We start from the raw sequence: 20,322 nt of genomic DNA, 5'->3' as shown, positions 1-20,322 counted from the left end.
TGTAGAACTGAATGGTGGGTAACGTTCTTTATTTTACAGTCCCTTCTCTTTTGGTCTTAATTTCAGCCAGGGCTTGGGAGGCATTTTGTGACCAATTTGTCCCATGGTGTGTGGATTCCAAGCTCAGGTCAGAACTTCATTCATAGGCCATTCCATGTGCTATTACTGGACTAGGCTCTGTTAACAGTATCCCAGAGCCTCTTGACCACCTGTCCTACTTGTCTGTTGTGGTCCAGAAAATAGTTCCTTTTTGTTGTTTCTTCCCATATCTAGAGTTACAATATTACATCATTGATCTATAGGACTATGTATCTGGTCAGTCATTTCAAGTCAACTAATCATCATTAATTTTACTGGAGACTCAGTTTCACATTTGGTAATGCGAGAAACAATAATTCCATAAAATAGGCAGAATACAAGTAACATACCTAGTAACATTAATAAAGTCATAAGTTAAGTATTTCAGCTAAGAACTTCTATTACACGGAGTCTAGTATCTCCCCAGGTGGTTGAATCAGTCTGTTCTTCACTAATTGCTATCGTTAAGGGAAATGATATACTGGAATTGTACATATGTTAATAGTTCACCAAATATGTCTGTACACGCAAGGATTGAGAAATGAACATTATTTTCTAAGGAGTTATATGGCTGGAGCCAGAAGAAGAAAATTTTATCTTTATAGCTGAGCAGGTATTTCGCCATTGAGGAGGTCTGATTAATGCATAAGGCAGATGCACAGTCCACACTAGAGAGGAAGAAGGAAGTCCAAACCGGCAGACAAAATGTTTAAGTTCAAGTTCTTCTCTTGTCTTAAAATGTGAATATTTATTTCATCATTGGGAAAAGAATGAATCAGAGACATCTGAGTTTCAACTCCAGCTCCACACATTATTTTGTACGTTACTAAACTCTCTAAGCCTCAGCGTCCTCCTCTATAAAATAAGAGTAATCATCCCTTCCTCAATTGGTTAAGTAGGAATCAAGATAAGTACATAAAACACTAAGCATAGTGCTTAGCACATGAAAAAGCATTCAACAAATGGTAACTTTTAATTTTGTTAATATTGTTGATGTTGTTTTTGTTTTTATGTTTAAAGTAACCAACAGACTAAAAGCATAGGTTTTCACAAAAGATGACCAGCCACATTGTAACCAATATTTAAAAATCATTCTTTCTTGAATCAAATTATTGCCCCAACTAACTAGAAGTAGGGAACTAAAAGAACTATTGTTTAATTGTATGTATGAAGACCTACAAGACCTTTTAGAACTAATGCCCCAAAAAGATGTCCTTTTCATTATAGGGGACTGGAATGCAAAAGTAGGAAGTCAAGAAACACCTGGAGTAACGGGCAACTTTGGCCTTGGAATATAGGATGAAGCAGGGCAAAGACTAATAGAGTTTTGCCAAGAGAACGCACTGGTCATAGCAAACACCCTCTTCCAACACAAGAGAAGACTCTACACATGGACAACACAGATTGATTATATTCTTTACAGCCAAAGATGGAGAAGCTCTATACAGTCAGCAAAAACAAGACCTGGAGCTGACTGTGGCTCAGATCATGAACTCCTTATTGCCAAATTCAGACTTAAATTGAAGACAGTAGGGGAGATCAGTCCTGGGTGTTCATTGGAAGGACTGATGCTGAAGCTGAAAATCCAATACTTTGATACGAAGAGTTGACTCCTTGGAAAAGACCCTGATGCTGGGAGGGATTGGGGGCAGAAGGAGAAGGGGATGACAGAGGATGAGATGGCTGGATGGGAAAAGACCCTGATGCTGGGAGGGATTGGGGGCAGAAGGAGAAGGGGATGACAGAGGATGAGATGGCTGGATGGCATCACCGACTTGATGGACATGAGTTTGCATAAACTCTGGGAGTTGGTGATGGACAGGGAGGCCTGGTGTGCTGCAGTTTATGGGTCGCAAAGAGTCGGACACAACTGAGCAACTGAACTGAACTGAACTGAACTGATGGTGTTACAGAACAAAATTCAACTGAATAAATTTTAAAGAACTTACTGGCTTTCTTAAATGATTCATGAATTGTGCAGCACCCCGTCTAGCAGATAGAAAAGAGCTCTGAGGAGCTACACAAAATGAAAGACCTATATAGGCAGAGGGCAAAGAGCCAAGGAAGTTACAGCGAAAGCAGATTGGTTGTGGCAAGATTCCCCTCCTTTAAGAGCCAGGATGACAGGGTCTATTAGAAAGATTACCTCACTAGTGCTGACCAGGTAATTCCAGATTGCCTAGTTTAAGATTCCATGTCTGGGAGAGGCTGAAACAGTAATTAAGAAAGGTATTAGGTTTAGGTTTGGTGACATAGAGCTTAGCCTAAGTGATTCTATTTGCAGCCTGTGTCTTATTTTTAACAATAGGAATGTCTTAAACACTTTTTTTTGCCAAGTAAACCTAGGCAAAGGTCCATACAGACGGTTCAGTTTTCCTTTTCAGTTATAAGACATGTATTTCCTTTTCCTAACTAGACATCAAATAATTATGTAATACTAGCCTCTTATGTCCCAGGGGCCATAGCCACAGAGGTGACCTCTTAGTATTATTCATCTCATTTAGCCTTTAAGCTTCAAATTATGGTCAAGGAGAGCTCCAAGATTCAGAGTTCTCCTTTGAATTCTGAGTTTTATCTATAGAAACCCCCCAGAAATTATTTCTGTATTTACCTCTAAGAGCTTGATTTTCCTTTTACTGAAAAGTGTCAGTACATTCCCTAGACATTTTAAGAGCTTGTGCTGAATCCATGCTTAGTTGCCCAGTCATGTCCAACTCTTTGCGACCCCATGGACTATAGCCCACCAGGCTGCTCTGTCCATGGGATTCTTTAGGCGAGATCACGGGAGTAAGTTGCCACTTACTCCCCCAGGGGATTTTCCCGCTCAAAGATCAAACCCCTGTCTTCTGTGGCTCCAGCATTGTTAGGCAGATTCTTTACCCACTGAGCCATCTACCACTTACCAAAATGCTAAGCATGTGGTTTTACATGCATTACTGGGATTAAGCCATGTAACTAGCATTACAGCCTTATGATGTTGGAAACCAAGGAAACTAACCTGCCAACGGTCACGCAGCTAATAAATGGCAGAGCTGGACCCAAATCCAGTCAGACTACCTCCATGCTTTCAACACTACATTGCTTCTTATTAGTTATTTCTATGAAATGTGTTTCATATTTACCCCTTTCTGTCCATCCTCACTGATCCCTCCATAGTTTTGGTACTCTCAGGATGTCTTAGCTACATTGTTGCAATAGTTTCTTTCTTTCTTTCTTTCTTTTTTAATAAAGTGTCAGTTCAGTTCAGTTCAAAAGTCCTCAGTCCTGTACAACTCTTTGAGACCCCATGGACTGCAGCATGCCAGGCTTCCTTGTCCATCACCAACTCCCAGAGCTTGTTCAAACTCATGTCCATCAAGTTGGTGATGCCATCCAAACATCTCATCCTCTGTTGCCCCTTTCTCCTCCTGCCTTCAATCTTTCCAGCATCAGGGTCTTTCCCAATGAGTTAGTTCTTCACATCAGGTGGCCAAAGTACTGGAGCTTCACTTCAGCATCAGCCCTTCCAATGAATATTCAGAGCGGATTTCCTTTAGGATTCACTGGTTTGATCTCCTTGCTGTCCAAGGTACTCTCAAGAGTCTCCAACACCACAGTTCAAAAGCATCAGCATCAATTATTAGGCACTCAGTTTTCTTTATGGCCCAACTCTCACATTCATACATGACTACTGGAAAAACCATAGCTTTGACTAGATGGACCTTTGTTGGTAAAGTAATGTCTCTGCTTTTTAATATGCTGTCTAGGTTGGTCACAGCTTTTCTTCCAATGAGGAAACATCTTTTAATTTCATGGCTGCAGTCACCATCTGCAGTGATTTTGGAGCCCAGAAAAATAAAGTCTGTCACTGTTTTCATTGTTTCCCCATTTATTTGCCATGAAGTGATAGGACCAGATGCCATGATCTTAATTTTTTTTAATGTTGAGTTTTAAGGTAACTTTATCACTCTCCTCTATAACTTTCATCAAGAGGCTCTTTAGCTCCTCTTCACTTTCTGCCATAAGGTTGGTGTCATCTACATATCTGAGGTTACTGATATTTCTCCCAGCAATCTTGATTCCAGCTTGTGCTTCATCCAGTCTGGCATTTCACATGATGTACTCTGCATATAAGTTAAATAAGCAAAGTGACAATATAAAGTATAATTTTTAAAAAAAAGGATGAGGAGAATGGGGAGAGACTATGCACAAAACAACTGTTTTTGGCAATACCATGATGGTAATATTAGCATTGTCAATTGTGTATAATTTACCAATTGTGTGGAATGTACCAAATAAGTAATTGTGAGATATTTTAACATCATTTGTACCCTTGAGAATCAGGGTAGAAGAAAAGTAGAGACATAGAGTGGAAGAAATTAAGTAAAAGATTTGCAGTCCCATATTTGAATTGGACTTACCAGTATGAACTTATTAGATATTTTAATCTTTATATATATATTTTAACTTAGTTTTAATGGAAGGATAATTGCTTTACAGAATTTTGTTGTTTTCTGTCAAACCTCAACATGAATCAGCCATAGGTATACATATATCCCCTCCCTCTTGAACCTCCCTCCCGTCTCCCTCCCCGTTTCACCCCTCTAGGTTGATACAGAGCCCCTGTTGGAGTTTCCTGAGACATGTAGCAAATTCCCATTGGCTATCTATTTTACATATAGTGGACACAGGAGATGGGGGAGGAAAGGACAGGACAAATCAAGAGAGCAGCACTGACACATACGCACCATCATGTGCAAAACAGACCAGTTCAGTCCAGCCTCTCAGTCGTGTCCGACGCTTTGCGACCCCACGGACTGCAGCAAAACAGATAGCCAGCAGTTAACTGCTGTATTGCACTGGACATTCAGCCCGGCACCCCGCAACTGTCAGAGCTTCTGAGTGTGCTTCTCTGCTTTCACTCTCTCTCTGATCATCTTTGGTGTCAGTGCCAGATTAATTTTCTTAAAAACTGGTTTGATTGTGTCACCACTCTGATCAAGAAACCATATTTTTTTTACTGTGGCAAAATATATGTAATATTTATCATTTTAACTGTCCACAAGTGTCTAATTCAGTGACAGTAAATACATTCACAATGTTGTGTAACTATCACCACTATCTATACCCAAAGCTTTTTTTCATCCCAACAAAAACTCTGTACCTGTTAAACAATACTTTCCTCTTCCCCTGGCTCTTGGTAACCTCTATTTTACTTTCTGTGTCTACAAATTTGCAGATTTGAGAAACCACATTTTGCAAAACATATCTTCTAATTTTTCAAGTCTTTCCATAATTTGACCAGTCTATTTAACTTTATTTCTTCATATTTTCTAATTACACATTCTCCAATCTAATATCTGTTTTATTAACACTATGTTCTCTCAACTACTGTACCTATATCCATAGCTAACACCACGTAGTTCAGCTTCTTGAACCAGTGAGTTGGAGCTGGACCAAATCTTATAGGTTTGCTAGTGTAAACTCATTTCACAGGCTAGAGAGCTTACCAACTTGCTTGAAGGCACACACAATTGGTAGCAAAGATGGGATCTGAAGACTGAATCCCAATCATTTAAACCTACAGTTTACTGAAGACTTACAGTGTCAGACTCCTACAAGGTCAGACACAGTACTGAGAATTTTATATTGTATTTTCGTACAAGTTCTGGGGAGACTTTATCATTATTGCTGCTGCTGCTGCTGCTGCTGCTGCTAAGTCGCTTCAGTCGTGTCTGACTCTGCGCGATCTCATAGACAGCAGCCCACCAGGCTCCACCGTCCCTGGGATTCTCCAGGCAAGAACACTGGAGTGGGTTGCCATTTCCTTCTCCAATGCATGAAAGTGAAAAGTGAAAATGAAGTCGCTCAGTCGTATCTGACCCTTAGCGACCCCATGGACTGCAGCCCACCAGGCTCCTCCGTCCACGGGAGTCTCCAGGCAAGAGTACCGGAGTGGGGTGCCATTGCCTTCTTGCTATTACCACCCTAGTCTACAGATTAGGAAATCCAAATTCAGAGGAAAAATCTACTTACTCTGTTCACGTGCTTGCCTTCTCTTAATAATTAAATAGTCTTGGATTTTTGCACTTGCACGAATCTTTTCTTCTCCACGTGGAGTCAGTAAATCCTATGAGAGCGGTGATCATGTCTATTCTAACCTGGCAAAACCTAGCATCATGCAGCTTTCACATTGTTCAGTAAATAAATATGGGTAAGTTGGTTGGTGTGCATATTTGAAAGGATTTGTTCCAATCTTGACACTATATTTTAAATATAAATGGTATGAGTAATTACAACGACAACACAAATCCGTATAGTGAATGTAAAAGTGCCCTGATATCACAATGCTGGCACAGGGCAGATACTTATGAAACTGCAGTTGTCCTGTCTTGCTCTTTACAATTTACAAAGTCGCAATCTCAAAAGTCAGTTTTGGGTTCTGTCCTTTAGCTCCTCATTGGTGCCTTTGACAACTGCGGAGATCTAAGCAGGATAGGAGACGCTGGTATAGGTGGTCATTGCTGTTTCTGTCTCAGATTTGGTTTGGTTTGGTTTGGCTAATTAGGTAGGCTACCCCTGGTAGATGAGTTCTGAGTTCTCCCGGTGGCTAAGACGTGTCTGTAGTTCAGCCCCACCCCTCTTTCGGGTATTTAGCGCAGGGAGCCTGAGACACTGCCCCGCACAAAGATGGCGCAGAGCCCGGGGCTGGCCCAATGGGGAGTGGCCTTGCTACCGGTTGCCTAGGTAACAGCCAATGGGCTGCGGGAATTGGTCCCAGTGTGGCTACCCGGGATGGCGGCGTCAAGTAGGGCAGGCACTGGAGGTAGCCGCGGAGAGGCAGGTGGCAAGGGCGAGCCGGGCGGAACCGAGGTCCGGGCCGCTGCAGCCCGGCGTCGGGGTGAGACGATTATCCTTGAAGCCCCGGCCCAGGTTGACTGGCAGCACGGGTGGGAGGGGGCCGGGAGAGTGTGATCGGGCAAAAGGGACTGGGGACCCCAGCCCGAAATGACAGGGGCTGGGGAGCGCGGGTCCATCCGGGGAGGTGGCACCCGCGGGGGTCCCAAAACCCGGGCTTCCGTCTCTGCTGCGGGGTCTGAGGCCGGAGGGAGCCCATGGCGCCCGGGATAGCGAGAGGGGTGGGTGGGGGCTTTGTGAAGAGCGGATGGCAGACCTGTGTGAGCGGAAGACCCAGCCCCCGTGGAAGAGCTGACCCCGGGTGGAGGGAAGGAGCTGTGCTGAAAGGCCAGGACCGGTGGGAGAAGAAATGGGGAGGTCGACGAGAAGAGTTGCCTTCTTGCGGTCTAGGGCTTTGTTTGCTCAGGGTTAGCCTGTCACACTTTGGTGGAGAGGCGTCCCGCACACACTCAGTGAGTCTTGGGAAAGGGGATGCTTAAATTAGCTGATGGTGGCATCCCTACGTCTAGCATCTCCAAACTGCTTAGGTACCAGCGGAAGTCACTCGACTATGTTAGAACCCAGCCCAGGCATTTTACTTTCTCATTGACTAGAATAGTATCCTGGCAGTCCCATCGCCCCAAGGCCTCTGGTTTTTTGTTTTGACCTTCTTTCTGGCGTCAGGATTTTCTTTCCACTTTCAGCAATCTTAACTGTCTCACAGTCTTCCTAAATAAGACCTTTATCTAATAGTGATAAATTTGTTTACTTTTCCTGTGGAAGGAAGAATTGTTATAGTGAAAGAGATTTACAGACTTAAAAGAGACAATTATTTTAAGCTCACTTAAAATACTTTAAAAAGAACATTTGACTTCTTGTTCTAGGTCTCTTACAAGCCTGGTCTTTGTTCATCAAAGCCTTCATTTTCTTCTTTTTGGAATTCTAAAAGCCTAAAAACTGCTTTCCTTAGAGCTTAAAGAACTTTGACAAGACTGTCATACCCTGGGGAGGGTGGCTTTAGGGGAACCATGTGACGCTTATTAATATGTGTGGGTAGTTAAAGTGGATGCCTCAAAAAATATTCTTAAACTGAAAATCTGCTTTCTTTTAGTTTTTTTTTTTTTAATCCTCTGGATTTGGATATATGTTAATTACAGTGGATCCATAAATGTTTTTGACCAGTTTGATTTCTGAAATTTTATAAAAAGACAAATGAAATGGAAACAACAGTTTTCATCCCTGCCTTCTAGTTCTATTTGGAAATGTCTGGGGCAGGAGAAAATAAAGATCGTGAGGATATAGTGGATTGTGTAGACTAACAGTATGTTGGTTTATGGGGACAAAATAGTCATTTTCTTTTAGATAAATGCTTGGTTTGATCCTTTGCAACCTATCTATCAAGAGAGAAAGGGTGGGCATCTGTTAAGAAGGATGACTTATCTTGACTTTCTAGCTAGATTCCACATATGTATCTGAACCCTAAACTCCTAGGTCATCTATTCTCTTTAAAAAGATTTTTTGAATAGCTGATACAAATACTGATTTGCATCCTTTATTAAAGTGTTGGTGGTTTTTGTAGTCTATATTAGCACTGGCTATACTTCATTAAACTAGATTTATCTCAATAACTATGATTACTGATAAAGTTCCTTTTTGGGTCAGTGGCTATACAGCTATTAATTAGCATGGCTAATTACAGAAGTCATAAATGAAAACCCTGACACTGTCTCAGGCAGTGACAATATCAATTATTTGGACACTTGTAGAAGTTTCTATTCGAGTGTGTTCAACCATGGCCTGAGAGGAATGGAGTGTACATCTGGTTCCTTTAATTAGCACTTCTCATTGTGTTCTTGGGAACTGACATCATTTTGACAAGCAACTATTGAAGTTTGCTCTATATCCCTAGAACAAAAAGGAATGAGAATTTGTAGTACCTGTAGACATACTACATTAAAAACAAATGGAAAAGGACAGTGGCAGGGTTAGGTTGAGAGATGATGTTTCAGTTACAATTGCTGTATAACCAATTACCCCAAAATTAGCTGCTTAAAACCTGCCATATGATGCTCACAGATCCTGTGAGTCAGGAATTTGGAGAGGGCATCATGGCAATGACCTCACTCTGTTCCATGATACTTCAGCTGAGATGCAGGTTCAGTGGCTGGGAGCTGGAATCATTCTGAAAGCTCCTTTACTCACTCCTGGTGCCTAGGCTAGGGTGGTTCAGTGATGAGGACTGCTAACTGAAAGCACCAACGCATGTGACTTTATATGTGGCCCAGCCTCTGAGCATGGTAGCCTCAGGATAATCAAACTACTTATGTGGTGTCTCAGGTCTCAGAGCTCAAGTTTACCAGTGAGCAAGATGGAAACTGCATCACCTTTTATGATCTAACCTCAGAACACATCATCACTTCCGTCACCTTCTATTGGTTGGAGCAATCACAAGCCTGGCCAGATTCATAGGTGAGTTAGACACAAGTTTTTGATGGGACAGTGGCGAGGTCAAATTGTAGAAGAACGTGTAAGACAGGAAATATGGCCGCAAATATCTTCAGAAAATACAGTCCACTCTATTTGGTAATGAGAAGCTAATCTTTCATTTCTTTGGCTTCTTTGAAATGTTTAGGATATATTGCCCAAAAGCTAACAGCGTACCAAAAGGTTTACAATTGGAGGGGCTGGCTAGTACTTGGTCCCTAGATAATCCTCAAATTTTAGAGAAGCATTATTCCCTTTCAGATTCCTTCTACTGGTGGGATGCCACTGTTTGGGAATTTCATACAAAAAAAGTAAACATACAAGAGACTGAGCCCCTGTATCATCAGTCTGATTCCTCAACGTGCACTGCAATAACTCCTTCCAAAACTTTGAAGACAAATTAGCTGCTTCTGAACATTTAGAGGGAATGTCCTTAACATCATCTTCCTGTGGAAATAATGATTTTGTGTTTATGTATCAGAACAGTTGTTTAGTTTCAATATTTAGTAGAAGATGCAACCATTCATATTCTGATTTGTTTTGAAGGAATGAAATAGTACCATACCATTTATACCACAGCTGACAGTTTTGTTCTCGGATGTAATTATTTCTGGGAAGAGCCAATGGTAGCCTCTAGCTGTCAACATGTCTGTCTGTACTGGAAAGAGTTTTCCTCTTTAGTTTTGACGGCAAACTGCGTCTCTTCCTCTCATTAATGTTGTATTTTCCATGGAGTCATGTTGACCTCTACCCCAGGCATACTCTGCTGCTGGGTTGATTATAAGAAGCTTGTGAGCCTGAAATTAGATGCTGACCTTGTGGAACATTGATGCGACAGAGATGGCATACCAGAGGCCAGCATCACCTCACTGAGAAATAGACCCTAGAGGTATTGAGGGGCATTAAGACAAGAAAACGATCCTTGTCTTGGGATGTCTTCTACTATTTAAGGGACCCTGGATATGGAGCTCCTGAGTAACTGGAAAATTGAGAAAAATCCCTGGTGAATCTATGGGAATGACTCTGCAGTGAAGTGAAAGTCACTCAGTCGTGTCCAGCTCTTTGCTACCCCATGGGCTGTAGCCCACCAGGCTCCTCTGTCCATGGGATTCTCCAGGCAAGAATACTGGAGTGGGTTGCCATGCCCTCCTGCAGGGGATCTTCCCAACCCAGGGATCGAAGCCGGGTCTTCTGCATCGCAGGCAGATTCTTTATGGTCTGAGCCACCCAACTTCCACAAAGCTGGCCTTCATTATAGAGGTAGAAATTAATATCCCTGTGTATTTGGTGAGAGCACAGGGCTTCTGCTCTGTTCAGGCCAGGCTGTCTTCACATCAGATCACTTATGAGCTTTTAACATCTGTATCAAAATCATTATGACATAGGCCAAAATTAGAATACCCCATAAGGCACTGATAAAGAATAGATGAGTGGCTTTAATTTACTTTTCCTCTACTCAGCACTTACCTCATTAGTCAAAATTGTTGATATTTTTCCAAAATGTTATTTGAATTTGTAAGGAAACACAAAAGATTCTGAATAGCCAAAGTAACCTTAAGAAAGACAACAAAGCTGAAAGTATCATGCTTCCTGATTTCAAACTGTACTACAAAGCTGCTGCTGCTGCTGCTGCTAAATCGCTTCAGTTGTGTCCGACTCTGTGCAGCCCCATAGACGGCAGCCCACCAGGCTCCCCGGTTCCTGGGATTCTCCAAGCAAGAACATTGGGTTCTTCAAGAACAAATGGGGTGCCATTTCGTTTTCCAATGCGTGAAAGTGAAGTCGCTCAGTCGTGTCTGACTCTTAGCGACTCCATGGACTGCAGCCTACCAGGCTCGTCTGTCAGCTAGAATGATCAAAATAATATGTACGGGCACAAAAACAGGCACACAGATATAGAATAGAGAGCAGAGAAATGAACCCACACTTATATGGGCAACTAGTCTACCACAAAAGAGGCAAGAATATACAATGGTGAAAAGATAGCCCCTTCAGTAAATTGTGTTGTGAATACTGGGCAGCTACATGCAAAGGAATCAAATTGGACTACTCTGTCATACCATGTACAAATGAACAAACCCTCAAAATGGAATAAAGACTTAAATATAAGTTGTGACACCACAAAACTCCTAGAAGAAAAGATAGGCAGCGTGCTCTTTGACATCAGTCTTAGCAATATTTTTTGGATATGTTTGCTCAGGCAAGAGAAACAAAAGCAAAAATTAACAAATGGGACTTAAACTAAAAAGCTTTTGCACAGTGAAGGAACCTATCAACAAAGTGAAAAGGCCACCTACTAAATAGGAGAAGATATTTGCAAATAATGTATTTGATAAGGGGTTAATATCCAAAATATACAAAGAACTCATAAAACTCAATTTCAAAAAAGCAGACAACCTGATTAAAAAATGAGCAGAGAACCTGAATAGATTTTTTTCCAAAGATGTACGGATGGCCAACATCACTAACCATCAGGCAAATGCAAGTCAAAACCACAGTGAGAAGACTTGCCTGGTGGTCCAGTGGTTAAGAATCTGCCTGCCAGTGCTGGGGACATGGGTTTGATCCCTGGTCCAGGAAGATTCCACATGTTGAGGGACATCTAAGCCCATGGGCCACAACTGCTGAAGCCCACACACTCTAGAGCCTGTGCTCTGCAACAAGAGAAGCCACTGCAATGAGAAGTCTGTGCAGCGCAACCAGGGGATAGCCCCAGCTAGCTGCAACCAGAGAAAGCCCGTGCACAGCAATTAAGACCCAGCACTGCCATAAATAAAATTTTTAAAAATATTTTTAAAAACCCACAGTGAGCTATTACTTCACATCTGTTAGAATGACTGTTATCAAAAAGACAACAAATTATAGGTATTGGCAATGATGTGAGAAAAGGGAAACCTTGTGTACTATTGATGGGAGTGTAAATAGTACAGCCACTATGGAAAACAGTATGGTAGTGCCTCAAAAAATTAAAAACAGAGCTACCGTATGATCCAGTACTACCATTCCTGGGTATTTATCTGAAGAAAATGAAAACACTAATTGGAAAAGATATGCATCCCTATGTTCATTGCAGCATTGTTTACAATAGCCAAAATATGGACACAATCTAAGTGCCCATCAATAGATGAATGGGTAAAGAAGATGTGGTACATATTAATGTGTATGTATATATATGGTAGAGTACTACTCAGCCATAATAAAGAATGAAACCTTGCCATTTGTGACAATATGGATGGACCTAGAGGGTTTTATGCTAAAATGAAATAAGTCAGATAAAGACAAATGCCATGTGATTTCACTTACACATGGTATTTATAAAACAAAAATAGATGAATGAACATAACAAAACAGAAACAGCTACAGAGAATAAGCAAGATAGTTGCCAGAGGAGAGGGCATAAGAAGAAGAGAAAGAAAGAAAGAGAAATAGGGATTGTATGCTAAAAAATATATCAAATCATTCTGTTTATCTCTGTTTATATTTAATTATGTTTTGAGTATCTTAACCCCTTCTTATAGAATATCCTTGAAGATAAACATTCTTTTACCACTTGTATGAAGCTATACCTAGCCAGTCTCCAAATGTTATCGGTTGTTTTCATTTATCCTGTGACACATCTAATAATAATTCCTGCTCCCGTTACCCTGGGCTTTACTTGTGGCTCAACTGCTAAAGAATCCTCCTGCAATGCGGGAGACCTGGGTTTGATACCTGGGTTGGAAAGAACCCCTGGAGAAGGGAACAGCTACCCACTCCAGTATTCTGGCCTGGAGAATTCCATGAACTGTATATAAGTTCGCAAAGAGTCAGACATGACTGAGTGACTTTCACTTTCACTTTACCCTATTATCTCCCTAGTTCAGGCCTTAGGAGCTCAAACCTGGGCATATCGGTTAGCTTTTGCTAGGTGTGTTATTACACACCATCCTCAAATTATAGTGGCTAAAACAACAACCATTTATTTAGTCTGTGATTCTGTGGGTGTGTAATTCAGGGCTGAGCTCAGGAGGGCAGCTCTTCCAGTCCTGCCTGAGCTCACCCAGGCATCTGCAGTCTGCAAGTCAGATAACCCACCCAGATCTAATGGGCAGAGAAATAAATAACCTGCCTCTTAGTGGAGGATCTGCCATGTCACGTTGCAAAGACATGGATGGAGGGAGAGTATGTCATGTGCATTTTTACAGTTGACTAAACGATCACATCTTTTGTAGCTTTTCTGGCTGTAGGCTTTTGCTGTTCCAACCCATCCTGCTTCCTTCTGCCACATTCATTTTCCTTAGACTCTGCTTTCATAGTTTGTGTTGTAACCCCCAGAGGTTTCTTCTTTCCCCCTACCTTATCAGCCATCAACCCTTCTGCCTAGCTTCCAAAGGTCTCATTAAGCTGGCCTGACCCTAAAAGCAGAGACATGGTACAGGGGAAAAGAGCTAGTGGCAGTCAGGGAGGCATGGGCACCATCATCGTCACTGCTCACTAAACTGGTTCTTGACCTCTTTGGACTTGTTTTCTCCAAATGGTTCTCCCTCCAAAATGAGGGGGTTTGGATTCTTGTCAGATTTAAGATTTAGGCTGGGTGTACATAAATGAATTTACTTCCCATTACTCTGTAAATAAACCTTCAAGACCTGGCTTCTTATTTCCCACTGCACATGTCATGTTTATGTTGCTCTTGGTGCTTTCATCCCTGTGTTTTTTCAGGCTGGAATTGCCCTTTGCGTTCTTCACTGCTTGTTTTAAATTCTGCCCATCCCTTGTCTTTGTAATCTCTGCCATCCAGTTTGACATTTAATTATATCATCTCTCGTATTACTCAGTGTTTCAGTTGTTACTTTTATCAACTAGACTACAAACTCATCAAGGGACAAGACTATATTTTATGCATTGACTAAGCACATAGTAGGTATCAAGCAAATGCTTAAAGATTAATCCTAAATTTCCATCCCAGGGCTTAGAAAATTAGAACTGGCTGAAACTTGTTGAGACAAGTAAGAGGATAAGACTGGGCAGAGGTGGTGATGATGGTGGTGGTGGTGGTGGTTTGGGGTGGGGATTTTTGTTAAATGTACTCATGCTTACCAGGCTGGTAGCCTTTAGAAGGTATCTATAAAATTGCTCTCCAGGCCTTTCCTCCAGCCAAGAGACACTGGTTCTCTTCTGTTGTTTCTTGCAGATTTCATCCTTTTTGTGAGCTGTCACCATGACCCTGACAAAAGGTTCCTTCACTTACTCCAGTGGAGAGGAGTATCGTGGCGAGTGGAAGGAGGGTGAGAGGACCCATGGGGGACATCCAGTGATGTACACTTCATTTGGCTGAAGGCGAAATACATCAGGACATATAAGCAAGCTTTATGAGACTTCATTTCTGTATCCAGGATTTAATCCAAATAGTGCCTTTCCTTTTATTCAATTTTAGGATTATAAATAAAGGAATTGGAAAATGCTACTACTATGCCAACCTCCAAAAATAAGTTAAATGTTCCCACTTCTAAATTTAAAGTGTTTTAGCACTCGTTTATTGTTTATTTTTTGCCATGCCTCATGGCTTGCAGAATCTTAGTTCCCTGACCAGGGGTGGAACCTGGGCCCTCAGCAGTGAAAGCGCTGGATCCTAAGCACTGGACGACCAGGGGACCCCCACCCCCAGCACTCTTTTTCTCCTTTCATGGCATTATTTGGGAACTGTTTTTATAACTGCTCATGTACTCAGCAGAGCAAAATGAGTGATTTTTAGTGCCTGTAAGTTAGAAAGTGTAAATTCATTGCAATGACTTGTCATTGCACTTGCAATGATTCTAGGGAATCTTAAGAAGTTGAGGAAATTAGGGCAGACACTCAAGAGAAGATGACATCCATGGCCTTGAGTTTCCTGTGACAGCTCATTATACTTGGAAGTATCTATTCATAGGCATGGCAGAATTCCTCAGAGCCTGAGACTGTACAGGAAGCAGGTTAATAATGTTCAGCTTGGAAACAGTCTGGCCACTTAAAAGTCTCATGGGTCCAATCCTAGCAAGCCAGGAACTGCCCTGAGGAGACTAGACTTTATAGTTGTGCCAGCGAAGAGCAGTTCACACCGTTTCCAGACACCTCACTTTTTTCATGGTAGATCCCTGCGGCTGATGAATTCTTGAGATTTGAGAGGAGAAATTGTGCATATGGGATGTGACCTTACCTCCATACATCCCAGCCTTTTCTCCTGCCTCCCAAACTGCTCTCACCTTCAACGTGACATTTTCGAAGAGAGTCTTCCTGAGGCTCTGCTGGGCAGTCTCTATGCACCAAAAGAACTCCCTGGTACCCTGAAAGGCATTGCTGCTTCTCTAGTATCTTACTCTGTTCTCTGGTCAGTCCAGTGGGTAAACACAGCCCTACTGATGGGGCAAAGCTCAAACCAGTCTTGCCAGTCCGGCTGTTAGGTTTGCCCCACAGCTTCATAGTCTCAGAGGGTACTTTAATTTTTTCTTAGACTGGCAAGGTAGTTAAGTGTTGAGGGCTCCCGAGGCAGGGTGCCGACTGCATTTGCTGTCTAGCTCTGCCTCTTGGTTGCTCTATGACCTTGAGTACCTTTTTTTTTAGCTTCCCCTTGCTTGGTTTCTGCATCTGTTAATGGGAAAAAGAGGGGTTTTCCCTGGCAATCCAGTAGTAGAGACTCTGCACTTCCATTGCAGGGGATTTGGGTTTGATCCCTGGTCAGGGAGCTAAGATCCCATATGCTGCATGGTGTGGCAAAAAAAAAAAAAGTGGAAATAATATTGTTATTTATTTTTAATTCAGTTCAGTTCAGTCGCTCAGTCGTGTCCAACTCTTTGCGACCCCATGAATCGCAGCACGCCAGGCCTCCCTGTCCATCACCAACTCCCGGAGTTCACTCAGACTCACGTCCATCGAGTCAGTGATGCCATCCAGCCATCTCATCCTCTGTCGTCCCCTTCTCCTCCTGCCCCCAATCCCTCCCAGCATCAGAGTCTTTTCCAATGAGTCAACTCTTATAAATAAAAATAAATAGTATTTAAGTATTAAGTATTAAATACTATTATATTAAATAATATTTAAGAAATAGTATTGTGCCTACCTCCTAAAGTTGTTGTAGTGATCAAATTAGATGATAAATACAAAGTGTTTGAAAGAGTCCCTGGCATATAGTGAAGGCCCTGTAAACATTAGCTATTGTGATTTTTGTTTAAAAAAAAATTGTTTTTTAGCTATTGTGATTTTTAAGTGCTGTCTTACCTTCATACTTAGATCTGCTCCAAATCTGATGGCTGTTGCTGGCCAAAATCTTGCCTTTCTCTGCCCACCCAATCCAAATAAAAAAATGTGGAGACAGAGTTTGGAGAAAATAGAAAGGTGGCTTTAATTCTCAGCAGGCAGAGAGGGAAATACAGTAGGCTCATGCCTCAAGAACTGTGCCCCTCTGCTTCATAAGGAGTCTATGGGCTTATATAAGATGAGTGCTTGCAGTCAGGGGTCTGTGATGAGGAGCGAAGGTGTAAGAATCTTGTATTCTTCCTCTTGCATGGTTTCAAAACCAGTCACAGGCTGGTGTCAGTATCCCAGTAATTCAGTCTGGCAGTCCTGTGGCCCTGCCCCTTCTTTCTGATATGTAAAAAGAGAAAAACTACACGAGGTGGTTTGCAGAGAGAGTGCTATAAAGGTAAGCACCAGACACAGGATGTAAGTAGCAGAGTCAAGGGCTTCCCAGGTGCTGCTAATGATAAAGAACCTGCCTGCCAATGCAGGAGACGTGAGAGACGTGGGTTCAGTCCTCTGGAGGAGGGCATGGCCACCCACTCCAGTATTCTTGCCTGGAGAATCCCATGGACAGAGGAGCCTGGCGGGCTGTGGTCCATAGGGTCACAAAGAGTTGGACACGACTGAGGTGACTTAGCCCACACGCATGCAAAGGATAATAGGTGCAAAATGTAGCTCACGCAGAGTTAGGGGGCAGAAAAGCAATTTCAGTTACAGACTACAGATTAGGAAAAGTTAAAGTAAAAACTGGGAATGTCCAGACCTGTTCACTGTTCTCTTTATCTTCTTTGATCTCAGGAAAGGGAAAGAAAAACTCACTGCTCTTTTTCCCTTTTCACCGCAACAATCCTTGGAGCCAAGTTATTACTCTGGGCAATGGTTCTCTGCCCTGCTAATGTCACTGTCTTCTTTCCTTTGTTGGGGGGTGATGCAAGGCAAAGAATGTTAGACAGTGACAGAGGGCCCTGAAGCTGCCCCATCCCAACCTGACACCCGTCTTCTCTTTGCTCAGGCCGCAGACATGGTTTTGGTCAACTGATGTTTGCAGATGGTGGCACCTACCTGGGCCATTTTGAGAATGGGCTCTTTAATGGCTTCGGGGTGCTGACCTTCTCAGATGGCTCAAGGTGGGTACCTGGTCATTCTTTTCCCAACCTTAGACTAGGGAAGGGAAGCTCTGATCTAAAAATGATAGCGAGAAACACCTGGTCAAATCTGAGCTTGTCCCTGACTCTCTGAAAACAGGCAAAGAGTAGCATTCATTCTTTTATTGGTTACTTTATAAATACATCTAAAATTTGAGACGGCAAGGAGGTCAGTGACCTCTCAGCCCACCACTGTGCTCTTTGGTTGTTTCCTTGAGATTAGAGCCTCATATCATTTGGGCTCTCTGACTCCTCTCTGCTGGGTGAGATGGGTGAGTGGGGTTGGGGGAGCTCTGGAAGAGTGGAATCAGCTTTGCTCCTTAGCGTTAATAAACCACATGTTTGGTGTTGGTAGCTGCCTGACTCAGTTATCCTGAAGGCTCACATCTCGCGTTTCCCCAGGTATGAGGGGGAGTTTGCCCAGGGCAAGTTCAACGGCGTCGGAGTCTTCATTCGACATGACAACATGACCTTTGAGGGAGAATTTAAAAACGGCAGAGTGGATGGTTTAGGTAAGTTGCCAACCAGCAGGACAGGTGACTGAGGCGAGTAAATGGGTGGCAGCACACCTTTGCAGCTTTAATCCTTCTGTGGACACCCAGCAATACAGAGTGCTGGGTCCATGGACTGAGCACCCAAGAGCTGCAAATTTTCTCTCCCTCGGCTTCAACGTAGCAAGCTGGCCTCCGAGCCACAAATGCCATTGTCACACCCTTATTTTCTCTGTCCCCGTCAAAGGCCTGCTGACTTTCCCTGATGGTTCTCATGGAATACCCCGCAATGAAGGTCTGTTTGAGAACAACAAGCTTTTGCGGCGTGAGAAGTGCTCGGCGGTGGTCCAGCGGGCCCAGAGCGCCTCCAAGTCAGCCCGGAGCCTCACTGCCTGACGGGGGCTATGCCTGGCTGACAGCAATGCCCACCACCCGTTCAGGGTGGACAAATGAACCCAACGTGAGAGGAGATGAAAATGACCATGGAGCAGAAGCCCCGGGAGGGGCCGGTCAGCTGCAAGGCAGGGCTTTGGTCACAGAAGGTCTGAGGCTAGGGCCACTGCAGCAGTGGTCACCCAGCATGTCCTTCCCTTCTCTTACTCGTTGGTACTTCTGTCCCTAACACCATAGATCACCCGGTGCAGACCGGCTGCTGCCTTTCTACTTCATTTTCTGCCAAGTGATGCAGAATATTTTCCTTCTGCCTCTATTTGGTGCAGATGATCCCAGCCCCAGATGAGGGCCAAGTGCTCAGTGCTCTGTGAGAAATGAAGGAAACAGTAGGGGTGGCCTTGACAGTATAGCAGTCCCATGAAAATCAAGACCAGAGCTTCTCTGTATGTTGTCCTGCATTCCCGGTTGGCATCATGGCCCCAGGCCTTCCGCTTTGTCCGACCAGCCTGGTCCTGTGTCTGCTTGTTGCCCCTGTGAAGGGTTCAGTGAAGTGCTGTTTTCCTCTCCCTTGACTTTACAAGCTGTCTTCCTACCCTGAGTTCCAGCAGGTAATCTGTGCCCCTCTCTCCTTCCTTAGACATGGGAAAGGATCCTTTTAAGTCAGAAAGAAACTGATGTAAATAATCATCTTATAGCTTGTAATTATTACTTACTCCAGGTCAAGGGCAGACATCTCTGGGTCACATCAGGCCTTGTCATGGAGTGAACTGAATCCTCAAGGACGGCTTGGGCTGACACAGCTCCTTCTCAGTGGACCAGTAGGTCAGACCCACCTCAACCCTTTGGGGTTCAGGTAGAATTTGACCCATCTTGGGAAGGCAATGAACTCAAAGAGCATTTGGTTCACTGTGACTCTTCCATCAAGAGCTTTGGCCATCAGGCCTAGGGATCAGATCTGGATTGATTGCACTCCTGCACAATTCATCACAGAGGCCTCCACTTACCCTGGGATCCCAAGATGCCCCACCTGATCCCCAGCCCCTTATCCTCACACTGAATGTCTCCTCAACAGCAGACTGTGGTGGAAGTGATAGTTGTGTGCCTCTATTTATTCTCTGTGTTATACTGTGGAAACAAGTGCTTATGAGGAATAAAGAAATCGCCAGAACTACCTATACTGGGTTTTCCTGACTCTCTTGCTCTACATCTGTATAGATATTGGCTCATTTGCTATTTCTAAAAGTTAGTCATAGATGAGGGTTGGAAACTGAGGGTTGCACACTTTACTATGAAATATCATCTAATTCTGCAAGGTAGGCACATACAGAATTTAAAAAAAAAGAACACAAACAACAACAGCAGACAGGCTGAGGTTGCCCTAACTAGTGAGTAGCAGAGCTGGGTAGGATTTGTATCTGGGACTTTTTGGCTCCAAAGCACTTTCCCCACTGTACTCATCTTGAACGTCAGGGTGCCCAAGTCCTGAAACAGGTTATCGTTATACCCAGCAGGTATCTTGGGCAACTCTTTGCACAGTCACCTGCCACACTAACCCTTTCATATGCACATTCTTATAAGTCCTGAGAGGAAGGTACCATTATTAT

General features: G+C 43.1%; 1 protein-coding gene across 3 annotated transcripts; it reads left to right on the top strand.

Annotated features, from left to right (window-relative positions):
- Positions 1-6,823: 6,823 nt before the first annotated feature.
- On the top strand, positions 6,824-19,893 carry MORN4 (MORN repeat containing 4). 3 transcript variants are annotated; one of them, XM_019952797.2, is made up of 6 exons: positions 6,824-6,958; positions 9,292-9,423; positions 14,609-14,702; positions 17,702-17,816; positions 18,237-18,346; positions 18,573-19,893. In XM_019952797.2, the coding sequence occupies exons 3-6, from the start codon at positions 14,636-14,638 to the stop codon at positions 18,719-18,721; spliced, it is 441 nt and encodes a 146-aa protein (XP_019808356.1). In that variant the 5' UTR covers positions 6,824-6,958; positions 9,292-9,423; positions 14,609-14,635; the 3' UTR covers positions 18,722-19,893. The 3 variants fall into 3 exon arrangements, with proteins under 3 accessions (XP_019808356.1, XP_019808358.1, XP_019808357.1); XM_019952798.2 differs by having other exon boundaries at positions 6,833-6,990; XM_019952799.2 differs by lacking the exon at positions 9,292-9,423 and having other exon boundaries at positions 6,832-6,958.
- The last annotated feature ends 429 nt before the right edge of the window (positions 19,894-20,322 follow it).

This window comes from Bos indicus, chromosome 26 (genome assembly GCF_029378745.1).
Source record: "Bos indicus isolate NIAB-ARS_2022 breed Sahiwal x Tharparkar chromosome 26, NIAB-ARS_B.indTharparkar_mat_pri_1.0, whole genome shotgun sequence".
Taxonomy (NCBI): domain Eukaryota; kingdom Metazoa; phylum Chordata; class Mammalia; order Artiodactyla; family Bovidae; genus Bos; species Bos indicus.
Note: the sequence above shows the minus strand (reverse complement) of the source record. Positions and strands in the feature narration are given on the sequence as shown.